The sequence below is a fragment of the Microcaecilia unicolor genome, chromosome 3 (assembly GCF_901765095.1).
Source record: "Microcaecilia unicolor chromosome 3, aMicUni1.1, whole genome shotgun sequence".
NCBI lineage: Eukaryota > Metazoa > Chordata > Amphibia > Gymnophiona > Siphonopidae > Microcaecilia > Microcaecilia unicolor.
In genome coordinates, this window is record NC_044033.1 from 304,216,458 (window position 1) to 304,241,688 (window position 25,231).

Below are 25,231 nucleotides of genomic sequence, written 5' to 3' on the forward strand. Positions count from 1 at the left end.
GCGGTGGGGCCGGTAAGGGTGTCGGTGCAAGAAGCTGATGGGGGCCAGGAGACGGCACCGAGGTGCCGGAACCCTGACGCGTCGGTACCTCCACAACCGACGGGGACCTCTCCTCTCGACGATGACGCTTCGGCGTCGCCTCCTCTCCGATGTCCGGATGCACCGAGGGCGACCGGTGACGACGCTTCTTGTTTTCTTTCGATGCGCGTCACCGGCGCCGGGAGGTATGGAGGAGGAGGAGGACGATCCCCCTCGGTCCCGAGGAGCCGGGTCAGACAGGGTTCGGTCCCGTGGGCCACGGGCTGAGGGAGTGACCGGGGCCGACTGCCCACGCGGCCGCTCACCTCTACCCTCGCCGGCGGACCGGCGGGCCGACGGGACCTGTTCTCCTGGGGTCGATGCCATCGGTGCCGATGTCTCGGGCATCGATACCGGTACCGAAGGACCGGGCGTCGATACTGATGCCGTCGAGGTCGACGTCGAGGGGCCGGCGCAAGTTCCAAAAAGACGGTCCCGCAGAACTTGCCTCGCAACCTGAGTCCGTTTCCGGAGACCGAGACACAGGGAACACGACTTGATATTGTGCTCCGGCCCGAGGCACTGGAGGCACCAAGCGTGGGTGTCGGTCTGCGAGATCGGCCGGCCGCAGCGACCACACTTTTTAAATCCACTCGGGACCTTCGAGGACATCGACGGAAAAATCGCGTCGGCGAAGTCAAAGTCGTCAATGGTGGCTGAAATCACACCTCGAAAAAAGAAAACGACCGTGCGGCCACTAGGCCGCAACGCGGCGTCCCCGCTGGAAACGAGGGAAAAAAGGGAGCGCGTGCTCCACACGCTCAGGTTTTTTTTTTTTTTTCTTTTGAAAAAAGAAACCGGCGGTAACAAAAAACTAAGAGAAAAAGCAACGATCCGCGTAAACGCGATCGAAAATCCGGCGGCTGAAAACAGAGAGAGCGGCAAAGCACAACTCTCTCCAGACGCGGAAAAAAAGGAACTGGCGGGAGCGGTCGCGCACGGGCGGGAGGACGGCCGCGCATGCGCGGTGGGCGTGCCCTGCGTGCCGACCGTCCCGCGAAGCCTTTTCCGGTTGGTGGGGGCTGCCGCGGACGTCACCCAGTCGTGAGAACAAGCAGCCTGCTTGTCCTCGGAGAATGGCAGATACAAATCAAGGTAAGGTATATACAAAAAGTAGCATATATGAGTTTATCTTGTTGGGTAGACTGGATGGACCGTGCAGGTCTTTTCCTGCCATCATCTACTATATTACATGGTGCACCCCTCTCCAGATCAGAACCCCTCCCCCAAGATCAGATCTCCCATGAATCCCCTTCATCCACTCACATGTAGGCCCCCAACCCATCCCAGAGGTCAAACCTCCCCACGAATCACCCACCCACCTGTAGGCCTCCCCCAGAGCCTACTTATGATCCCTGATGGTCTAGTGAGGTACCCAGACAGGAGTGGCTGCATCTGTAAAATGGCCACCACAAGCACTAGTATTAGTTTTGTGGTAATACTGTTGGTCAGTCTACGGGTAGAGCTCCTAGTGACGATTTTACTGATGAAAAGCTATCAGGGGAAGAAGCAGGTGGGGATTGCTCCTGTTCAAGTACTACCTGGAGTGGACTCTGGGAGAGGCCTACATGTGCATAGGTGAGGTGATCAACTAAAGATGGAATCCCCATGTGTTATGATTCTGGTGGTATTTCTGATAGTCAGACAGGGGAATGCTTGGGTCCGCTCCTGATTGGTCCGTCAGGGGCTGGGCTGATGTCAGTCTGATCTACTTAAGCTCACCCCTCCCGTCAACCCCTGCTTTGGTGTTTTCTCCGATTCTGCTGATGCCTTACCTGTGCTCTGTCTGAGCTATTTGCTCTGTGCTTGTGTGGAGTTGTTCTCCTATGCTGGCTTGCAGTTTTCTATTGCTCTGTCTCTGCCTGTCTGTGTCTAATTACCTTTCTCACTACACTTGGGTTTCTCTCTTTGGCTCTGGTGCCGTGTGGTGAGTCCCTCCTCGTTCTGTTCCAGTCTGTTTGTATTGCTTCCCTTCCTGCCGTGTTTGTTTCTGCTTGGCAGGTCCTGCCCTTTGTTTCTCTCCGTGTGGGTTGTTTGTTTTTTCATTGTACTCCCAATTACCCATTGTCTGCAGTGTTCCCTGCCTCTAGTTACTGTCTGTATGCTGACCGTGGTTTAACCCTTTGTCTGCAGAGCTTTTCGCTTCTGGCAGTTCTGTTTACTGCAGTTCCTGGTGTGACTGGTTCAGTTCTTTCTTTGTTGTATTACCTCCTGTATTACAGAGCCCTGTCCCTTTCTGTGCTGGTGTGTGTGTTAGGCACTGCACTCCGTCTTGCAGACTTTTCCCTTCCCTGTTTGCTGAGGGCCTCTGCCTACAGTATCTTATGACAGCCCCTCACTTTCTTTGTGTGTGGTGGGCTACAGCTTGACGGGTTTCTGTGTATGCTTCCCTTCCTCCTTGATTACCAGCAGTGAAGGGGTGCTCTGGTCCCCGTGGGGGACCCCTTTTTTAATCTCTTTCTCCCCTTCCTAAGTATGACTCAGTTCCAGTTAGGCCATGAGGCCCGCATGCTTGAATTCTGAGTGAATCGGTTCCAGTTAGGCCGTGAGGCCCGCCTGATTGCCCTATCTTCCCTTTTCTGTGGTGCAAGTTGGTTGCTGAGTGTGTGTGTACAGGGCTTGGTAGCTGGGGTAGTGTAGTGACTGCTCGGCCCACCCTCGGCCTTGGCCTAACCCCTGCACTAGGTCTCGGACGGGGCCCAAGGGCTCACAACCATGGGCCAATTCTTAAAGTTAAAGAAGTTATGTGGGTCTCAGGAAAGTTTTGATTCCTGTTCTAGGGAACTTTACACAAGATTTCAACAGAGAAAATACCCCAACAGGATTATTACAAGAGCTTATAAGAGAGCAAAAATTGCCCACCATCAATGGCTATTACAGAAGCCAGCAACAGCTAGGAATCAAGATGATTGTTTGACCTCATTCTTGTCAGAATACTGCAATTAGAAATATCATAAAGTAACATTGGTCGCTACTTTCCTTATATGGTTTTTCTCAGTTCCCCCAATTTGCTTACACCAGAGCATGCAATCTGGGAGAAATATTGTCAATCTCTAGGACTGAATGAATGTGGTCATAAAATCTGTAACCAGTGCGTGTATTGCAAGTATGCTTGGCAAACGAATACAATAGTCCATCTGACAGGGAACTTATTTAAATTATGGAGATCCACGGACTGTAATTCCTTTCAGGTGGTCTATGGAATACTTTGCCCTTGTAGTAAATGGTACATTGACCACACCAAGAGATGTATAAAGCAAAGAATAGTCGAACATTTAAGTAACTTAAGGATCCAGAAAAAAGGGGAACCCTTGGTGGAACACTGGAAACAACTTAAACATGGGAGCATGATTTGAAATTTGTTGTTGTTTTAACTCAAGTCATTTTATCTCATGGGGGCAATGTTTCAATGGCTTTACCCAAAGAAGGAGCAGCAATTTATTTTTTGGTGGAACACTGTGACCCCTTGTGGTCTTAACAATGAAACTGAATGATCAGCATTACTTTGAGTTTCTCCCATGGCTTTTTGATTGAGCATGGTGTATAAGAATGGACTGCGCAAGCGCTGGCGTTTTTTTACAACTTGTCCCGGTAGGAGTATGGTTCCACCTTTTGGTTAGTCAGACTGTAAGCTTGTAATGTTTCATTTTGATTGTTGAATTTATATATTTAGAACATTATTACTACACAGATTACATTCAGGCTCATTTTCAAAGCATTTAGCCTCCCAAAGTTCCATAGAAACCTATGGAACTTAGCCTCCCAAAGTGCTTTGAAAATACGCCTCTACAGTGAGTCTCAATGAAGATTTGCCATTCTTTTTTAGCCAGCTGCAGATACATTTTCCTGAGGACGCCGATTTAGGCGAAACATGGACCATGTTGAGTAATTAAATGGAACTTGTTCTTCATGAAACATCAGAGGACAACAACAATTTAAAGTTAAGAAGTTTGACTCACAATCTGTAACTGTACTATTAAAGCATTACACTCCATAGACTTGTGACCAAGAGCAGCCCATCTTCCTAGCGGAATAGTACAGCGCTCCAAGCAGGGGTGTATCTGGACTCGGGCGGTAGGGGGGGCCAGAGCCAGAGGGAGGGGGCACATTTTAGCCCCCCCCCCCCGGCACCACCGATCCCCCCCTGCCATTTCCGGACCCCCCCCTCGCCACCAATGACACCCTCCCCCGCTGCTGTCACTTACCTTTGCTGGCGGGGGACCCCAACCCCCCGCCAGCCGAGGTCCTCTCTTCCATGCAGGCTGCGCCGCTGCAAGTTTCAACACTTCCTGTTCTTCTGAGTCTGACGTCCTGCACGTACAACGCGCAGGACGTCAGACTGAATTCCAAATTCTGAGTCTGACGTTCTGCACGTTGTACGTGCAGGACGTCAGACTCAGAAGAACAGGAAGCGTTGAAACTTGCATCCTGCACGGAAGAGAGGACTTCGGCTGGCGGGGGCTTGGGGTCCCCCGCCAGCAAAGATCGGCGACAGGTTGGTGGCGGGCGGGAGGGAGGGAGGGGGAGGTGGAGAGGGTCTGTGGTAGGGGGGTCCAGGGCGAAATCTGCGGGGGCCCAGGCCCCTGTGGCCCCACGCAGATACGCCCCTGGCTCCAAGATAAGTCATATTTTTCATGAACTTGGATAATCTATGTTATTAAGATGCTTGATTCCCTCTCTCCCTGACGGGACAAGTAAACTTCGGCAGGCTAAGATGGAAGATTTTGCAGTCGCACTGGGTCCCGGGCAGATTTCTTCTCCGGTAGCTGAGGCTGGGGCTTCTGCATCGGCTGACAGTGTAGATGGGGCCTCTCCTCCTCCAGCTCCTCCACAACCAGGAAGCCAGCCTCTCCAGAGGAGCCCTGCAGGTCTAACCCCTAGTGGAGAGCAGAGTCTGCAGGGAGGGAGCCCTTTGGAGACAAGGGGAGATCAGAGGGATGACAGTTTGGGAGCTCCAGAAGCGACATCAGCTCCTGTACTGCTTTCAGAGACGGTGAGTATTCTGGAAAATGCTGCCAAAGCACCTCTTCCTGAACTAACATTGGAGAAAATGGAAAAACCAGCTGTAGTGACGCTAGAGTCACTATGGGACTTAACCTTTACTGCACATTCCTCCCTACAATCTGTGGTAACAAAAAATGCTACAATCATTAAGACTTTATCAGAAACTGCATTAATTCAATTGCAAAAGACTGAAAAACATGCTATAGAAGTAAAATCTCTTACTGAAAGAACTCAAAAAATGGAACTTGTGGGTCAAACATTGATTAAAGATAAGAACTTTACTTCCCGAAGGCTGGAATATCTGGAAAATCAGTCTAAGAGACTTAATTTGAGACTAATAAATTTTCCTAGTTCACCTCTTATTACCCCTGTACAAATGGTAAAAAAATATCTTATGGAAATATTGGGTATGCCAGAAAATTCACTACCACCAATAACTAGAGCGTTTTATTTGCCAACTGATTCTAGAATGGAATCAGAAAAATTTCCTCAAGGTGGTGCAGTGATGAATCTGACTACCTTTTTGGAGTCATCATTAGACGTTATAACGAAAAGAGCAACATTATTAGTCTCATTTGCCTTGGAGATGGATCGGGATGCAGTACTGAGACTTTCTTTAAGACATTTGGATTCAGTTTTTTGGGGGTCAAAAATAAGAATATACCCAGACTTATCAAGAGAGACTCAGAAGAGGCGTAAAGCCTTTTTGGCTTTACACACAAGAACTGTGGCAATAGGAGCTACCTTCCTGTTGAAATTTCCTTGTGTATGTAGAATAGTGTTTCAATCTAAACAGTTTCAATTTTTTGACCCCAAACAGCTAGAGGAATTTCTAATCAGTAGGGAAGAGGTTAGTTAATGTAGTGGTTTAATCCCATATGCACACTGTTTAACAGCCTTGGAGTGAATCACTCAGGACGTGACACTTCATTATTATAATTTACAATGTATGTTTATTTCCTTTAGATTATATTATTAATCTTACATCTTGGATTGATTTCTTATTCTTGTGGTCGATAACTATTTAAAACTGAAAAAAATATTTGCTTGTCTATATAATTTATTTCCAAATTGTGTATTATCATTCATAAATGTGAAATTATGTTTGTTAAAAAGCTTAATAAAGATAAAGTTAAATAAAAAAAAAGATGCTTGAATCATAATGTATGACATTTAAATCTCAGGAAGGAAGGGAGCGAGATTGGTGCTATGAGGGTGGAGTGGTGCTATTATAGCTTTTGATGACTCTGGTCTGTGTAATGCATCAAAAAAACTGAGCACTTATCACAATTATATTATTTTAGTTCTGTTTCTTAGTTAGAAATGATTTAGGTTCCTGAATTGAGTTGTTAGCAGGGACCCAGTGAGGGAAGACCCGACGCAACATCGCGACGTCGACGAGGAGATTTGCCGCTTTCTTTTACAAGCAGGTAGGGCAGACGCGAAGCATGCCTGCCATGCCGCTTTTCAGATTTTTCTTTAAGACACAGGATGGAGGCAGGAGACGAAGGCTGCCTGCAGTCTGCAGCGCCGACGGAGCACCGCCCCCCCTTGGTACGCCACTGACTGAATTGGCCCCAGCATCGACCCCTGAGGAACTCCACTGCTCACCTTCCTTTTCTCTGAGCAGATTCCATTTACCACCATCCTCTGCCACCTGTCGGTCAACCAGTTTCCTATCCAGTTCACCACTTTTGGTCCTAAGTTCAGCCCTCTCAGCTTATTCATGAGTCTTCTGTAGGGGACCATATCAAAGGCTTTGCTGAAATCCAACTAGATTACAGCTGGTGCACGTCCTTCATCCAGTTCTTTGGTCACCTAGTCAAAGAGGTCAATAAGACTATAATAAAACGAGGAAAATGGTTTAAAAAGAAACTAAAAGGATCGACTACTAAGGTTAGGACACTAAATCAGGTGTGGACGTTATTCAAAAATACCATCTTGGAAGCCCAAGTCCATATGCATTCTACGTATTTGCAAAGTTGGAAAGAAGATAAAATGACAGCCAGCATGGTTAAAAGGTAAAGTAAAAGAGGCTATTATAGCCAGAAGATTGCCCTTCATAGAATGGAAAAAGGACCCAAATGAAGAAAGTAAGAAGCAACATAAGCACTGACAAGTCAGATGCAAAGCATTAATAAAGAAGGCTAAAAGAGATTATGAAAAGAAACTTGCCACAGAGGCTAAAACTCACAGTAAACTTTTTCAGGTACATCAGACGCAAAAAGCCTGTGAGGGAATCTGTGGGACTGTTAGATCATGAAAGAGCAAAAGGGGAGCTCAGGGAGGACAAGGCCATAGTGGAGAAACTGAATGAATTCTTTGCTTCAGTCTTTACGGAAGATGATATTAGATATCTGTCTGTACTAGAAATGGTTTTCAAGGATGACGATGATGAGGAACTGAATGAAATCTCAGTGAACCTGGAAGATGTACTGAGCCAAACTGACAAATTAAAGAGTAGTAAATCACCTGGATCGGATGGAATACATCCAAGGGTACTCAAAGAACTCAATCATGAAATTGCTGATCTGCTGTTAGTAATATGTAATCTGTCATTAAAATCGTCCATAGTACCTAAAGATTGGAGGGTTCCAATGTGACGCCAATTTTTAAAAAGGGTTCTAGGGGTGATTTAGGAAAGTACAGACCAGTAAGTCTGATGTCAGTGCCGGGCAAAATAGTGGAAACTATTATAAAGAATAAAATTACAGAACCTTTAGACAAACATGGTTTAATGGGAGTCAGCATGAGTTCAGCCAAGGGAAGTCTTGCCTCACCAATTTGCTTCATTTCTTTGAAGGCATGAATTAACATGTGGAGAAAGCTTTTGATAAAGCTCCTCATGAGAGACTCCTGAAAAAATTAATGAGTGATGGGATAGGAGGCAATGTTCTGGTGTGGATTAGCAATTGGTTACTGGACAGAAAACAGAGGGTAGGGTTAAATGGTCATTTCTCTCAATCGGGGAGGGTCAACATTGGAGTGCCACAGGGATTGGTACTGGGACCGGTGCTATTTAACATATTTATAAATGATATGGAAATCGGAACGAGTGAGGTTATTAAATTTGCAGATGATACAAAACTATTCAAAGTTGTTAAAACACATGCAGACTGTGAAATATTGCAGAAGACCTTAGAAAATTGGAAGACTGCGCAACCAAATGGCAGGTAAAATTTAATATTGGGTTCAGTACTGGTTGCCGTAGCTCAAAAAAGATATAGCAGTATTAGAAAAGGTTGAAAGAAGAGCAAACAAAATGATAAAGCAGATGGAACTCCTCTCGTATGAGAAAAGGCTAAAGAGGTTAGGGCTCTTCAGCTTGGAAAAGAGATGGGTGAGGGGAAATATGATTGAGGTGTATAAAATCTTGAGTGGTGTAGAACGAGTAGAAGTAAATCGATTTTTTACTCATTCCAAAAGTACAAAGACTAGGGGACACTCAAGGAAGTTACACGGAAATACTTTAAAAACAAATAGGAAATATTTTTTTCACTCAAGGAATAGTTAAGCTCTGGAACTCTCTGCCAGAGGATGTGGTAATATTGGTTAGTGTATCTGGGTTTTAAAAAGGTTTGGACAAGTTCCTGGAAGAAAAGTGCATAGTTTGCTATTGAGACAGACATGGGGCGGCAGCTGCTTGCCCCGGGATTGGTAGCATGGAATGTTGCTAATAATTGGGTTGCCAAGTACTTGTGATCTGGCTTGGCCACTGTTTGGAACTAGGATACTGGGCTAGATGGACTATTGGTCTGATCCAGTATGGCTACTCTTATGTTTGATATGCTACATAATGTTACATTTATACATTAATCCAAACTATGGATTTTTTAATTAGAATTTTAGACTAGAACTTGGATCATCACAGGAAGCAGTGTATTACAGATCCAGTTATTTAATGGTACTTCATCATTTTTTTAAATTTACATATCTCATCATAAGCTAAGCTACCTCACATTCTTTATTGATTTTTTTTTGCTTTAAATGTATCAGTTTTTTCCATATTTCTCTTTATTAAAGATCCAAGACATCATCCTAACCAACTAAAATTTGTAAATAAAAGTTGGCATTTGAGTACTCATTTATACATCCATATGCTCTTTATATATCTATGGGGTCCTTTTACTAAGGCCCACTAACAGATTTAGTGCACGCTAAATGCGATACAGCCCATTATATTCCTATGGGATGCATAGTTTGCCTTAGTAAAATGACCCCTATGTGTTTTAAAATTTATTTTTTTATTTTATTAATTGAATATTATGAAGCATATATGTTTTGTATGTACATGCCCTTATGCTGATTCTAGTGAAGCTGAATCTTTCACTTTCATTGGATGAGAAGACATAGTATCAGGCATATTTTCAAAGCACTTTGGGAGGCTAAGTTCCATAGGTTTCTATGGAACTTTGGGAGGCTAACAAGCTCATTTTCAAAGCACTTAGCCTCCCAAAGTTCCATAGAAACCTATGGAACTTAGCCTCCCAAAGTGCTTTGAAAATATGCCTCTAAGTGCTCTGAAAATGAGCTTGTCAGAATGCTCTGTCCCTATGGTCTTTATTGGTGCTTGACAGGAATGATGCTTCCTCGATTTCAATGCATCTCAAGCACCAGTGCAGCGTCAGGACACATAGAAGTAAATATCACTGCCCCCCCCCCCTCAATAAGTTCTTGGCTCTTACAGAAGGATATAGGGGTTATCTTTTGGTAGGTCTCAAAACTAGGGATATTGTATGTAGGCCCCAGTAATGGCAGTCATAGGTTATGGGTGAAGTGTCCAACGTTATGCAGCTGCTTTGAGTACACTTTTTGAAGTTGCTGACCTGTTTCTAGAATATTGGGCGAATAAAAATCACATCAGAATCAAATGATACCACTTAATTTTGTTGAGGAGGCGACAAGCCCAAACTCCCATTGTGAATGTTGTTGGGTTCCTGGCATAGGGGAGGCATGGAGGTTGCCTGATTTCAAGAAGTATAACCAGGCATGTCTTCTTCGCCATCTTGGAGATTGGCTTTTGGATCGACAAAATTACACTCCACGGCAGCTTGAGGTTGATTATTTTGCCCCATGTCATCTTTATTTTTTGCTACAGGCCCTGTTGAATGTTGTACCCTGTTCGGTAAGGGGGGCAGCATTTTGCTGTGCTTGTTACAGGATATGTGGAGGGATTTGGCTAAGTACTTCAGATCTTTTGCTCATTCGGGGTAATTTATTGTTTTCCCCAGGCAATAATAGGACATTCGAGGGGTAGGATAGATTGGGTATTACTAGATTGGAACACATATTGAGTAGAAGCGACACCATGTTAAATCTGTGTACTTTGGGAATTGGTATAGAAATTGGTAATATTTTTGGCATATAATGAATTGCATCATTATATTAGCACTTTAAATAGGGACACTTTAGGAGCCCACCATAGTCATCATGTGCGGAACTCCTGGAATGCCAGTTCCAGGTACTGCATAGAAAATACATGACCAAGGCTATGGTGTTCAGGATGAGGGGTGTGGATACTCCTCTTTGCTCTAAATGTCAGAGGGGGCATGACTCTTTCACTCCTTCTGGGATTGTCCGATTAGCCACGCTTTCTAGACTGCCATTTTACATTATTTGGAAGCCCTACTGGGCTCGAGGATACCATTTTTGCCCCTAGGAATTCTTCTGGATAAATAAGAACTTTTTGCATTTCAGGGTGCGGGAGCTAAGCAACTTATTCGTAAGGCTTGTCTCTTGGGGAAAAAGGTCATTTTAAAGTGTTGGAAGAGTGCAGCACCATCGGAGTACTCGCATTGGTGCAACAGATTCCATGCATTAATGTTGCTGGAAAGTATTAGGCACGTACTTCTAAGTGCAAAAAGCATTTTCCTTCCATCTGGGAGCCTTATATTCAATCTTTAGCTCTGTGAACTTGTATCCTCATGGTTAATTCCCTTTAGAGGGGTTTGGGGTTGGTGGCATCATTTCTGGGATGGTAGTTTTCCCCAAAATTTGTTTTTGTACTTTTGTCTCTAAACATTATATTTTTGAGGTGGAAGGCTACTTTTGTCTTTTGCCCTCTTTTTTTTTTATTAGGTAGCATTGTATCTGCTATTTGCGGTATTTATTTTGGCAGACTGTACGTGCCTTTTGGTTGCTTTGTTTGTTGGATTTTGCCTATTGTTTTTGTTTGGGTATTTTCATGAACAGTTTTCATTATACACATAAACGGAGGGGGGGGGGGGGGGGGATCAACTTGTAAAAATACTTGATGACAGAATTCTCCATTACTGTTTTGTATGAGCTTTGCTGTTTTACTCATTGTACTGCAATTGTGTAGGATGTGTTTTCATTACCTTTCATCATCAATAAAATATGTTGAACTATAAAAAAAATTGATATCACAGTACACAACTACACCAACAATTAAGACAACTTTAAATTCGATGATAAACCTAAGGGACTGCTAAAAGGAAAAAGTTTGGAAAATGTAAAAGACAGATTTTAGAAGTTTGCTGTACCTCACACTGCAAATGAATCGCAGGATAAGGAACTGCTAGAACTTTCTGCGACAGCCGATGGGGACATTCTGAATATACTCAGCTGAGTGTTCCTGTATTTTTGCAGTGTTCTGAGGACTTCTACCTTGCTTGTCCTCAGAAATTTATAAGCCTACATTTACAAGCATAGGAGTAGATATTCAAAGTGAATTAAATGGCAATTTGGGGGGTGGGGGTGGGAAGGTATTGCAGTTCAGGGGGTGGGAAGGAGGATTGGAAGGGGGGGCTCTGGCTCTGGACCTGGGCAGAAACTTTTATTTGGGTCCTGGCCAATATTCAGCCAGGACCTGCATAAGTTTCTTATGCAGGTCCTGCCTGAATATTGGCTGGGAACTGCATCAGCTCCGTTGGCTAGCACCTAAAGAATTAGCCTTAGATATTCAAGCTGGTGCCTGGACATAAACCAGCATTGAATATCTGGGCCTGATTCTGCTTGCAGCAGTCAGCATTTAAAACAAACAAACAAACAAAAACTGATGACTGCCTGGGTTCTAAGTATTTGACTTGTACTTTTTCATATTCTGTGCCTATAGAAAAAAATAAATACATAACAAATATTATTTATTTTGATTTTAAAATAAATTGAACATTCACAGTAAATTGACATGTCCAGGTCAGGATGTGTACAGTTTCAGTAGTATTTTAGAAAAAGATCTTCTAATATAAAGCCTTTTTCTAAAATATATGCAAGAGTATTTTCCAGTATGTACAGCAGTAGTGGCAATTTTACAAAGATACATGCTGAAATAGTGAACTGAGAAACTTGGCAACTTATATGTGTGAGTGCTGATATTTTTATATTTAGGTTGGTATTTTGCAACACACACATGTAAGTATAAGCACGCCTACCATTTTACAAACCTACAAGTGGACATATTGCTAATTAAAAACAGAGAACGCAATCCTTAAATAGATACAATCTGGAGAGGGAAATTAGCAACAGGGAGAATTCCTCCTGCAACGGACTGGGCAAAATGAGTACTTTTGCAAAACATGTGTACAAAGCAGCAGCTATAAATCCTTGGATTGAAGTATCAGAACATATGTAGATTTTGGTCCTACCCAAATTCCACCGAGCCACATCTATTTCAAACTACAAATAGTGTGCATCTTTTTAAAATCAGGTTTTACATATTGTAATATACACATGTAAATTCCAGTATCTGTGTGTCAATCACAAATATGGCTTCTAAAATAAGGGCCTTAGTTTATTATTTTGAAAAAGTAGTTGCAGAAAAATAATGTGGAAATCTCTATTTCCATAGTCGTGTTCAAAAGGGAAATTTGTATGTGTACTTTCCATTTGAGAACTGGTACAAAATCTGTGAGTAAAAGTATCCCTGGGCTTTGCAACTATCCACATAATTTTGAAAATTACTTCTATGATCTTATACCTGCACACACATGGATTTTACAGGATTATCAAAGAAAAGTATATGAGCAATGTCACTTTAAAAATTATTCCAGGAAAATTACCTGTGCACCTTCACACCTATTAAATTGTGTGGGTACTTTTTGTGAATTAAAATATGTGCCTACTTTAGAAAATTCCCCAAGAATGCTTCTTCCCAATTGTATCCAAAGTGTACATGAAATGGTACTATATGCATACTTTTATCCATAGGTGGGGTAATTCTATAATGGGTTGCCTACATTTAGGTACCTAGAGGGTACCTAATTGGAGCCTATTCTATAACAGAAAGTAGTTATTTGCTTTCTTTATAGAATACTAGTGTAACTAGGAATATGCACACATATGTGTTTAGGTGCAAGTAGTAGGCAGGCCATAAAACTGCTGTAAATGCTTGCACTTAGATTCCTGAGATATGTGCATAACTTCTAGTATTCTATAAGTTATATACATACGTGTATGCTCCATCCACATTAATGTCCACCTGCAAACTATGTGCTACTGAAGGTTACAAAATAGCATGTAACCAGTATTTACATGCATATATGATGGTATTTTTGGTCATTTATGCATGTATTTGCTGGGTAAGTGATAGCTCCTTCTTTATAGAATTACCACCACACTTGGATGGGCAATTTTTATAAATGCCGATTATCGCACTTAATACACTATTTTACCAACATCTCATAATATATTGATAAACTTAAAAAAGTTACATTATAATACATATTACATATTTTAAAATTTCTACATAAAAATGTACATTTGAGGCATATTTTCAAAGCACTTAGCCTTCCAAAGTTCCATAGAAACCTATGGAACTTTGGAAGTCTAAGTGCTTTGAAAATATGCCTCTATAGTAACTCCTGGAGAAATTCTATGAAATAGAATTTGCGCAGAATTCCCCTCTCCCCCTCTCTCCACCCCCCCTACCCTGCACACAGGGCTGCTTCCTCCTCCTGTGACAGTCTAGACCCAACTGTTCATTTGAACCGAGTGGCTGCAGCTGGGCCTATGCTGGCAGAGGAGAAGGATGCGGCCTGATGTGCTGCCATGCTCCTCCTCCTCTTATTGCCAAGTGATTGGGGAAGGGAGAGGAAAAGGGTAAACCACAGAGGGGTGAGGGTCACTGGAGCAGGCTGGGATATGCCATGGGGAAGGAGAAGCAAGGTTGAGTGTATGCCATGGGGGTGATGGGGGGAGAACAAGTTTGAGTATGAGTGCCATGGGGATGGAGGTTGAGTGTTTACACCATGGGGATGGGATGTGGGGGACAGCAAGCTGAGAATGTGTCACTGGTGTGTGGGAATCAAGCTTGAGGATGTGCCATGAGGGACAGTAGGGGGATTGTGAAAGAATAAAAAGTGTGTGTGTGGTGGGGGGGGGGGGGGGGGGGGGTATGAGAGGTGGGGTATGTGCAGTGGTGTGCTGGAGCGGGCTCTCGAGAGCCATTTGTTACGTTTTTAAGAATTTTGGGATCTGGTTGTTAAAGTAGCCCCCCCCCCCACCCATGACTACCTTAACAACTGGCTCCCAAAATGAGGGCTTGGGCTCCCTCCAGAATTCTCTTTTACTTTGCTGGTGGGGATGCAGAGTTCTGCCAGCCAAGTAAATAGAATACTGCTGCTCCCCGTTCCTTGCTTCCAGCTCTGAGCAGCAGAGCCGGATCTTCTTGTACATGCGAGAGAAGTCTCAGCATGCTGATCAGAGCTGGAAACAAGCAGCAGAGAGTGGTGGCTGGTGGGACTCGGCCTCCCTGCCAGCAAAGGTACCTAGCATGCCTGCACAAAGGGAGGAGGGGGAAAGAGAGGCATGCATTGTCACCACCAGTCTACCCCTGCCCCCAAGTTGCAGGGCTGGCCACTCCTGGAGAGAGCACCCCTTGTTAAAAATTTAGCAGCCCATGCCTAAATATGTGTCTGGGAAGAAAGAAGGAGAGGTGGGAGTATTGTATGCAAAGGAAGATCTTGAGGACAATCAGAATTAGGGGTCTTGCTGGGGCTTAGATGGAGAGAGAGCTGCAGTTGGAAACAAAAGTAACTGGGGAGGTGGGAGGCTAAGGAGGGAAAAGGGCAGGGGGATTTCAAGCCTGGGGAGGCTTCAGGCCTTATGATGGGGGAGTTCTGCACAAAAAAACCCCAAACATAAATACTACACTACAAATATTCTTGCAGAATTTTAAAATATTATGCACAGAATTTTCAAAATTTTGGTTGCAGAATTCTCCCAGGAGTAATGTAGGAAATAGCCATTATTAGTGGTTGGGCGTTAACAAAATATATGAAAAAACAGTTCTAACAGAATATTTAAAAGTATACATTGGAAGCAGTTTAGCACAGCCAGACCAAAAGTTAATTATGTTGAATTATTTCCCAGTACCAGCTGAATATCCCTCCGAGAGAGATAATTAATCACAAATCAATTAAGGAGTCAATCTCTATTATAAAAAGACTATGTTTGCTGAAAAACACACGACCAAAGAATAAACATGGAGGATCATTGAAAATAAATATAAGCACTGGCGTTCCTGAGGAAGAGACATTGAAATGAGAATTCTTATAGGATGTAGGAAACTTTCAGTGTGATAGCGACAAAAATTGGGAATCCAGATAAGGCAGATCCTGTTAGCTTTATTTTTTCCAGTGCTTTGCTTATATATAAAAAAAATACTTAATTATGACATTTCACTGAGACAGAAGCTGATCTCAGTATATTTTAGGTTCCTAACATAGTACTAGGTTTGCTGTATTAACGCGCGTTAAACTTAAGAGTACTTGCCTATTTGTTTATTCTTAGGATGTGTGTTTTTCAGCAAACATAGTCTTTTTATAATAGAATTATTTCCCAGGGCATATATACTATACAACCATTAGAGAAGAACATAGAGGGGCATAATCGAACGCGGACGTCCATCTACATGGGCGACTATCTCCGAGGACGGGTACACGAAGGGGCGGGACAGACCGTATTTTCGAAAAAGATGAGTGTCCATCTTTTGTTTCAATAATACGGTTGGTGCCGGGCAAATGCATCGGATTTGGGCGGATTTGAGATGGGCGGTATCGGTTTTCAGCAATAAGGGAAACCAAAGCCGCCCAGCTCAAAAATTAACACATCCAAGGCATTTGGTCGTGGGAGGGGCCAGGATTTGTAGTGCACTGGTCCTCCTCACATGCCAGGACACCAATCGGGCACCCTAGGGGGCACTTGTAAAGAGTAAAAATAACAAAAAACAGTAAAATACCTCCCAAGTCCATAGCTCCCTTCCCTTGGGTGCTGAGCACCCCAAATCCCCCCAAAACCCACTCCCTACAACTGTACACCAGTACCATAGCACTTATGGGTGAAGGGGGGCACCTACATGTGGGTACAGTGGGTTTTGGGGGGGGGGTTGGAGGGCTCCCATTTACCACCACAAGTGTAACAGGTAGGGGGGGTGGGCCTGGGTCCACCTGCCTGAAGTGCACTGCACCCACTAACAACTGCTCCAGGGACCTGCATACTGCTGTCATGGAGCTGGGTATGACATTTGAGGCTGGCATACAGGCTGGGGAAAAAAACGTTTTTAAAGTTCTTTTTTTTTTTTGGTGGGAGGGGGTTAGTGACCACTGGGGGGCACTTTTTGAGGACTTGTTCGTGAAAAAAAAGGGTCCAAAAAACGCAGCCCAAATTCTCGCTACTGCTGCCCTTCTTTTTTCCATTATCGGCCGAGTGTGCCCATCTCTCCTCGGCCAATAAACACGCCCCAGTCCCGCCTTCACCACGCCTCCGACACGCCCCCGTCAACTTTGTTCATTCCCGCGACAGACTGCAGTTGGAGGCGGCCAAAATCGGCTTTCGATTATACTGATTTGGGCGCCCACAGGAGAAAGGCGCCCATCTCCCGATTTGGGTCGAAATATGGGTGTCTTTCTCTTTCGAAAATAAGCCTGATAGTATTACAATTAATGTTTTTCTTTCAAGGGATGTTGAGTGCTGTTAGGAGCATTTCAGCTTAGGTTGAAACACTGCTTTTACAAGAACAAAGTGTCAGGTTTTGGTTTATTTCTTCTATAATAAAGATTCTAGCATGACTAAACACACAACTGTGAGGATTAGACCATAAAACTTTACATGCTTGAAGCTGCTATCATCTTCCAGTATCACATTTTCTATCCAGTTTTTATAATTAGTTGCTCGTAAGTAGATTCCAGGAAAGCGTGGATGGCCACAACCAAACCCGAAGCTTGTTATCCCCATCAGATAAAATTTTTTCTGTTCACGTATATAGCATGAAAAAGGACCTCCACTGTCTCCCTATAAAAAACAAAAAAACAACATGATATGTTTTGCACATTTCTGTAATTTGGAATTTTAAAAATAAGGCAGTACTACATATAGAACATTGTCACAGAATATCATACCTAGCTTATTTTATTTTTGCACTACTTAAAAAAAATAATAAGTAATATAAGAATTACATGAATCAAAATAATCCAAGTTGCCTGATTACTGTATCCAAACTATCTCAGGGCTGCATGGTTTGAGAAAATGGGTGGTAATCTGAAATTTTCCCCACCTTATTACACACACACTGGACCGCGTTTGGTGGCTCCGGTGAGAACATTACAAAGTGACATTGTGGGAGGATAGAGTTCCTGTGGCAAAGTCACATTTAGGGAAGCGTGCAGTGGAGGAAATGAGTTATGTCCATTTTGTACTTTAATTTTGTTGTGTCGCAGAGATCAGGCATTTAGCTTGGATCGGCAGGGTATACCTTTTTGCCAAATGCCATAAAAACAATGCACGATTTAACAGCCTTCCGGAAGTTATTAAAGACTAACCTGTTCAAAAAGACTTATCAAAAGGATCCTTACATCAAAACTTTATCAGAACAAGTTAACATTGAACTCTTTTTATTTGTTTTTATTTTTATTTGTTTACTTCAATCACATTGTCACTATTGAACGTTATATATCACCCCTTGATTTCTACTGCCTGAAATGAACTTTATATTTATTTACTTCTAATTTATTTTATATTTTCTGTACTTTAAATGCAATAATACTCTGTATTTCTCATTCCGGAAATGGCGATTGCCATTACGGCATAATGTAAGCCACATTGAGCCTGCAAAGAGGTGGGAAAATGTGGGATGCAAATGCAGCAAGCGAGCAAATAAATAAATAAGAGCATAATAAAAAACAAGACTATGATAAAAAAAAAATGGGTTTTCAGATTATACTTTACAGCAGTGACTGATTACAACAGCACTTCAGGTTGGCCATTAACTAATTAAGCTTTTTTTTGCATACAAAACTAGAGAAAAGCATTTTAGATCAGTATTTGAAGGCTTTTAAATTTCCTCCTTGCTGAGCTCTAAAATTTTGTCCAGTTAAAATGTTGGCCAGGCAAAATTTATCTGCAAAAATAGAGGTGAGTTTGGAGGCTTTCCCATGGCATGATACAACTTCATGAAGCCATTGTTGATATTCAGCATATATATATATATATATATATATATATATATATATGGAGGTTCCACCGAGATTTGAACTCGGATCGCTGGATTCAGAGTCCAGAGTGCTAACCATTACACCAGTGCAACCAGTGCAAGCTTTCTCACCACTTGGAACTTCAATCAATCTGGCACACTCATCAGTCAAGATCTCAGGTTAACTGACCATAGTTCTGCCCTCTGGGTAGAGTTGGGGAAAATTCCAAACTCCGCCTAGATTTGCAGATCTTAAATACTCTCTTCTGCCCATTAAACTCAATGGGCACACAATTTTTTTTTAATATGTGAATCATACTTTCTGGCAGTTAGCTCAACCACATATCGGGTCCTCATTCCTCCCTCCTTTCACCTATTTCTTCATAACTGTAATTTCCTGAGTTGTAAACAACTTTCCTAACATACAGTATTCATATCTCATGAACAGGATGCCATCTTGCCAAAACCAGACTCCATTTTATGAACCTAACTTCTTACTATTTTAGCCATTAATTCCTCCATCTTGGCCCTTACACTGTATTTGAATGTCACACCAGATTCTGATAAGGCTTGCCAACCGGTCCTGCTTCCGCAGGCACTCAGCAGCAAGGCCATCATCAGATTTTCAGGCCTAGTCAGTGTTTTACAGCAGCTTAGGCTATAGAGCTCGGCCCACCACTATTCCAGTGGTGGGCACTGGCCAGATAAAGTTAGGTGGACAAGTCAGTCCACAGAAATAGGTGTCCTAAAGTTATTCTTGATAACTTTATCCAGATATATTCAACGGTAAACACATCTAGGTAAGTCCCCCTGATATCTTTTTGATTCCTGTTAGTTGGAATTTAACTGTACTTGCTAAAATGCTGACTACTGCTATCGAAAAACTCAAAATGTGGTCTATTAGAATATCATCTTAACATGATGATATTAAGGTTATATTTGAAAACAATGGTCCCCTCATTCATAGAGAGGAATATTAGAGGTTAAATGTTAATATCTACTATAATAAAACTCACCCTCAACATTCTGAAGACAACGTTCTGAAGTCACTCAGTCACTCACTGAAGGGTTCATGGATTCATGGTGGTGAAGCCATAACACTGACCACGCCTCTCTGCCCCGCCCTCGCATGACGGACCAATCAGAAAAAACACCCTCAACATTCTGAAACACAAAGGACCATCACAACACCGTTCCCAGGCAACACTAGGCAACGTAAGACGGACCAATCAGAGGAAACTACGTGACAATAAGGGAGGAGCATTCCCCAGCAGAATGGCTCATTATCTGTGCAGCACGGAGAGCACAGAACCACCGCTGGAACGAGAGAAGAATATTCCTGCTGTGGGTATGTGCTGTGGGGGGGGGGGGGGAGAAATTTTTAAATGCCTAATGCCAGTACTGAAGAGTGCCAGAGGGCCTATAGCACAGACTATATTTGGGATCGCTTGACATGGAGTCAGAGGAGTCGGAAAACAACGTGCCCGCCACCATCTGGGACGTGGGCGAACAGGACAAGCTGCGGCCCAGCTGGAAGGATTACCGCGATCCAGCCAGCAGCAAACAGCGATCAAGGAAGGGGGAGGAGTACTCCTTCCCTGCCTAGGAATCGCTGGAGACTGGCTGCCAAACTAATAAAACAACCGCACACCGACGCACCACCTCCATCATTCAAAAGGCATCCACTCTTTCAACAGAAATGCAAACTAATAATACAAAACAAACAAAGAATACATGGTTTCTCAGGCGGCTGCAGGTAACTCCCCACCCCCTTCCTCTTCCCCTTTTGCCGAAGCGGCCAAGGACGTGCCCAACCATCCCCAGCCTCAGGCAAGCAGTCTCCCACCTCGGGGATTCCCCGAGCACCCGGAAAAAGACGGCACTGATTCCTGCAGCGCATAAATGTTCCAGCATTCCTCTGCAGCCGGCCTGAAATGGACCAAACATACTGGATCACCCCCCGACGGCCCGAGACCGTGCTCTTCTCCCTTCCGCCAACTTAAAACAACCATCCCCGTCCTCAGGCAAGCCGTCACCCACATCCCCCAACCCCCAAGCAAAAAACAAAACAAAAAAAGACACACATCAACAACCTGCACACACACCGCACACTCACACACACAAAATAACTCTGTAACACATACACACACACACACAAAAAAACCCACATGCTAGCGCCCGTTTCATTGGTTTCGGAAACGGGCCTTTTTTACTAGTAGTAAATAAGATGTAAAATGACTAAATGCTGTCTTTACCAGATAAAGGAAACTTTTATTAGACATAAACATATTTGGAAGAGAACAGGGAAGTGAATGCAACGTATGCAGATGTCTGAGCATACAGATGATGTATGGAATAATGCATGATAGTTCCGCATTCCTATAAATGTTAGATTTTTACTGGAACCACTAGCAGTTTTGGAAAGTACCCTGAATCCCCTGAACTTGCAGATGTAAGCAGAATATTTATTTGTTGCATTTGTATCCCACATTTTCCCGAATATTTGTAGGCTCAATGTGGCTTACATAGTACCGGAAGGCGTTTGGCGGCTCCGGTGAGAACATTACAAAGTGATATTGTGAGAGGATAGGGTTCCTGTGGTAAAGTCACATTTAGGGAAGCATGCAGCGGAGGAAATGAGTTATGTCCATTTCGTACTTTAATTTTGTTGTGTCGCAGAGATCAGGCAGTTAGGTTGGATCGGCAGGGTATGCCTTTTTGAATAGGTTAGTTTTTAGTGATTTCCGGAAGTTTAGGTGGTTATGCATCGTTTTCAAGGCTTTTGGTCATGCATTCCAGAGTTGTGTGCTTATGTAGGAAAAGCTGGATGCGTAAGTTGATTTGTATATGAGGCCTTTGCAGCTTGGGTAGTGCAGATTTAGATATGTTCGTGTTGATTTTGAGGTGTTTCTAGTTGGTAAGTCGATTAGGTCTGTCATATATCCACGGGCTTCTCCGTAGATTATTTTGTGAACTATGGGTGCAAATTTTGAAGGTAATGCGTTCTTTAATTGGGAGCCAGTGTAGTTTTTCACGGAGTGGTTTTGCACTTTCATATCGCATTTTTCCAAATATAAGCCTAGCTGCCGTGATCTGAGCGGTCTGAAGCTTCTTTAAAGTCTGTTCCTTGCATCCTGCGTAAATTCCATTGCAGTAATCTAAGTGGCTGAGTACCACTGATTGTACCAGGTTGTGAAATGTATCATATGTGAAGAATTGTTTCAGGCGTTTGAGTTTCCACATTGAGTGGAACATTTTCTTTGTTGTGGATGCCACTTGGCTCTCTAGCGTTGTTACGGTCTGTTGTAACTCCAAGGATTTTCAGGCTGTCTGAGATAGGAAGGGTGTAGTCTGGGGTGTTGATAGTTGTGGGGTTGTCCGCGCTGTGTTGGGATGAGAGGGTGAGACAGTGTGTTTTTTCTTTGTTGAGTTTTAGCTGAAATGCATTTGCCCATGAGTCCATGATGTTTAAGCTGAGTTTGATTTCGTTGATGATTTCAGTCAGTTTGGATTTGTACATAATGTATATTATGACATCATCTGCTTATATGAATGGGTTAAGGCCTAGGGTGGATAAGGATTTGGCTAGCAGGGTCATCATTAGGTTGAAGAGGATTGGTGATAGCGGTGATCCTTGTGGAACTCCACAGTCTGCTTTCCACGGTGACGATATGCTAGACTTTGATTTTACTTGGTAGCCAATGATTTTTCAAAGTTTGTGTCCCACAATTTGTGATGTAACCAGTTAATTTATGACTTAGTGCATTTGTAATAAAAAAGCAGAGGACCTGAGGGATTTTGAGACAGTTATCGGTGAACTCACTGTCATTAAGTAGGAACCACACTCTCTCCCAAAGGCCTTTGATGTATGTTTAATTTTTTTTATTGGTTGTGTGTTTGTGGATTTCTTTCCTTTGGCCTCCTAGAGATTGAAGTAAAAAGCTGGGTATTTAACCTGCCCTGATGGGGTCTTAGGAATCAAATGCAGAGCAAACCAAATTATTGTGCTTTAGTTTAAACCAGGAGACCATTCATGCATTGATGAAAACGTTGGACGTGTCATGCTTTAAAGGTGGACAAGATTTCTAAGATATTGGGAGTACTATTAGATTCCTCTTTAAGGATGAAATGTCAAGTTGACTCCATTGTCAAAAGATCTTTCTTTTAATTAAAACAGATATGTTTAGTTCATATTTTCAACAGCATTTAAGAGTACTAGTTCAATCAACTGTTCTATCTCAGATAGATCACTGCAATTCTCTTTATTAAGGAAATGTAATGAAACTCATGAAAAAACTCCTCTTGATTGAAAACACAGCTGCCAGACTGATATATAAAAAAGCTGCATTTGATCATGCGACTCCTTTTATTTGTAGATCTTCAATGGCTTCCTGTCGAGGGGCATATTTTGTTTAAATTGTGTTATCTGACCTTTAAAACTGAATGGGAATGTGCCAGACAGCTTTTCAACTATGTTTCAACTCTTGGTCATTATTACGACTTCTATTAAAAGAACCTGTCTTATTTTGTCTTTTCCATCAATGAAGGGAGTGAAATCTAAGTCCATTCATGAAAGGTCTTTCTGTTTTAGTGCAACTAAAGTCTGGAATTCTTTACCATTAAGTAGTCTGATTACATGATGTTTCAAAAGAAATTGAAGACTTATTTTTTTTATTAAGTTTGTTAATTCTTGATTATTAGCTTTTAATTTACTGTAATTCAGATTGTCATATATTTGGTATTCTTACCCACTTTGAACCTGTTTTGTAGGGATTTAGAGGGATACAAATCCTTGACATAACATAACATATGGAAGTAATTCTATGAGGCATTCTCCACATGTTTTCCCCAGCACACAAACCCCCACTGCTACCAAACTTCTATTCGTGATGGGCTTGCTCTTAAAGATTCAGATATGTATTTAATTTTCTGTGCTGTAAATTCTGCTCTGAAAACTAGTGACTGAGCTGTATAGCTTTCTGAATGGTTATTATGTATAGGTGATTCCTAGTGACTGTTGCTACTATTATGAAAATAATATCACCCTCAGCTCAGAAGGGAATATCAAGAGTTAAGCACTAAAAATGTGAAACAGATAATTTTAAGACAGAGCAGGACAGATGCATTTAACCTAGTTACAGATTGAAGACACTTGCTGAATTAACAGTTTCAGTAAGCTTAAGTAATGAATGTTTTGTTCAGATGCTAAGTGTAACTAAGACCACGCATGTTTGGAAGGGAATAGGGAAGTAAGAGAGAAATATGCAGATGTCTGAGCATGCAGATGTAATATGGAATAATGTATGTTAGTTCCATATTTCTATATATGATAATGACCTTTACCAGAATGATAATGATCTTTACCAAAATAGCTAGCAGCTGTCTGACCTTTGCTCTTTAGAATGCTGATAAAAGTTGAATATAATCTAGCCAATGATTTTTCAAAGTTTGTTTCCCGTGATTTGTGAGGTAACCAGTTAATTTATGACTTAATGCATTCTTAATAAAAGAGAAGAGGACCTGAGGGCTTTTGAGACAGTTCTGGGTGAACTCACTGTCATTAAGTGGGGCCCATACTCTCTCCTGAAGACCTGTGTGTGTGTGTGTGTGTGTGTGTGTGTATATATATATATATATATATATATATATACAGTGGGGGAAATAAGTATTTGATCCCTTGCTGATTTTGTAAGTTTGCCCACTGACAAAGACATGAGCAGCCCATAATTGAAGGGTAGGTTATTGGTAACAGTGAGAGATAGCACATCACAAATTAAATCCGGAAAATCACATTGTGGAAAGTATATGAATTTATTTGCATTCTGCAGAGGGAAATAAGTATTTGATCCCCCACCAACCAGTAAGAGATCTGGCCCCTACAGACCAGGTAGATGCTCCAAATCAACTCGTTACCTGCATGACAGACAGCTGTCGGCAATGGTCACCTGTATGAAAGACACCTGTCCACAGACTCAGTGAATCAGTCAGACTCTAACCTCTACAAAATGGCCAAGAGCAAGGAGCTGTCTAAGGATGTCAGGGACAAGATCATACACCTGCACAAGGCTGGAATGGGCTACAAAACCATCAGTAAGACGCTGGGCGAGAAGGAGACAACTGTTGGTGCCATAGTAAGAAAATGGAAGAAGTACAAAATGACTGTCAATCGACAAAGATCTGGGGCTCCACGCAAAATCTCACCTCGTGGGGTATCCTTGATCATGAGGAAGGTTAGAAATCAGCCTACAACTACAAGGGTGGGAACTTGTCAATGATCTCAAGGCAGCTGGGACCACTGTCACCACGAAAACCATTGGTAACACATTACGACATAACGGATTGCAATCCTGCAGTGCCCGCAAGGTCCCCCTGCTCCGGAAGGCACATGTGACGGCCCGTCTGAAGTTTGCCAGTGAACACCTGGATGATGCCGAGAGTGATTGGGAGAAGGTACTGTGGTCAGATGAGACAAAAATTGAGCTCTTTGGCATGAACTCAACTCGCCGTGTTTGGAGGAAGAGAAATGCTGCCTATGACCCAAAGAACACCGTCCCCACTGTCAAGCATGGAGGTGGAAATGTTATGTTTTGGGGGTGTTTCTCTGCTAAGGGCACAGGACTACTTCACCGCATCAATGGGAGAATGGATGGGGCCATGTACCGTACAATTCTGAGTGACAACCTCCTTCCCTCCGCCAGGGCCTTAAAATGGGTCGTGGCTGGG

The 25,231-nt window shown here is 42.8% G+C and overlaps 1 protein-coding gene and 1 non-coding gene across 2 annotated transcripts in view; both read right to left on the minus strand.

Annotated features, from left to right (window-relative positions):
* Positions 1–17,085: 17,085 nt before the first annotated feature.
* LOC115464634 (transmembrane protease serine 12-like) overlaps positions 17,086–25,231 on the minus strand; it is a 234,958-nt gene continuing 226,812 nt past the window's right edge. Inside the window, exon 3 of the mRNA XM_030194997.1 lies at positions 17,086–17,331. Within this exon, the coding sequence (XP_030050857.1) occupies positions 17,086–17,331 (246 nt within the window). The remainder of the gene's footprint in view (positions 17,332–25,231) is intronic.
* Positions 18,551–18,623, minus strand: TRNAQ-CUG. Its single transcript has one exon. It is a non-coding gene; the product is annotated as a tRNA-Gln (tRNA).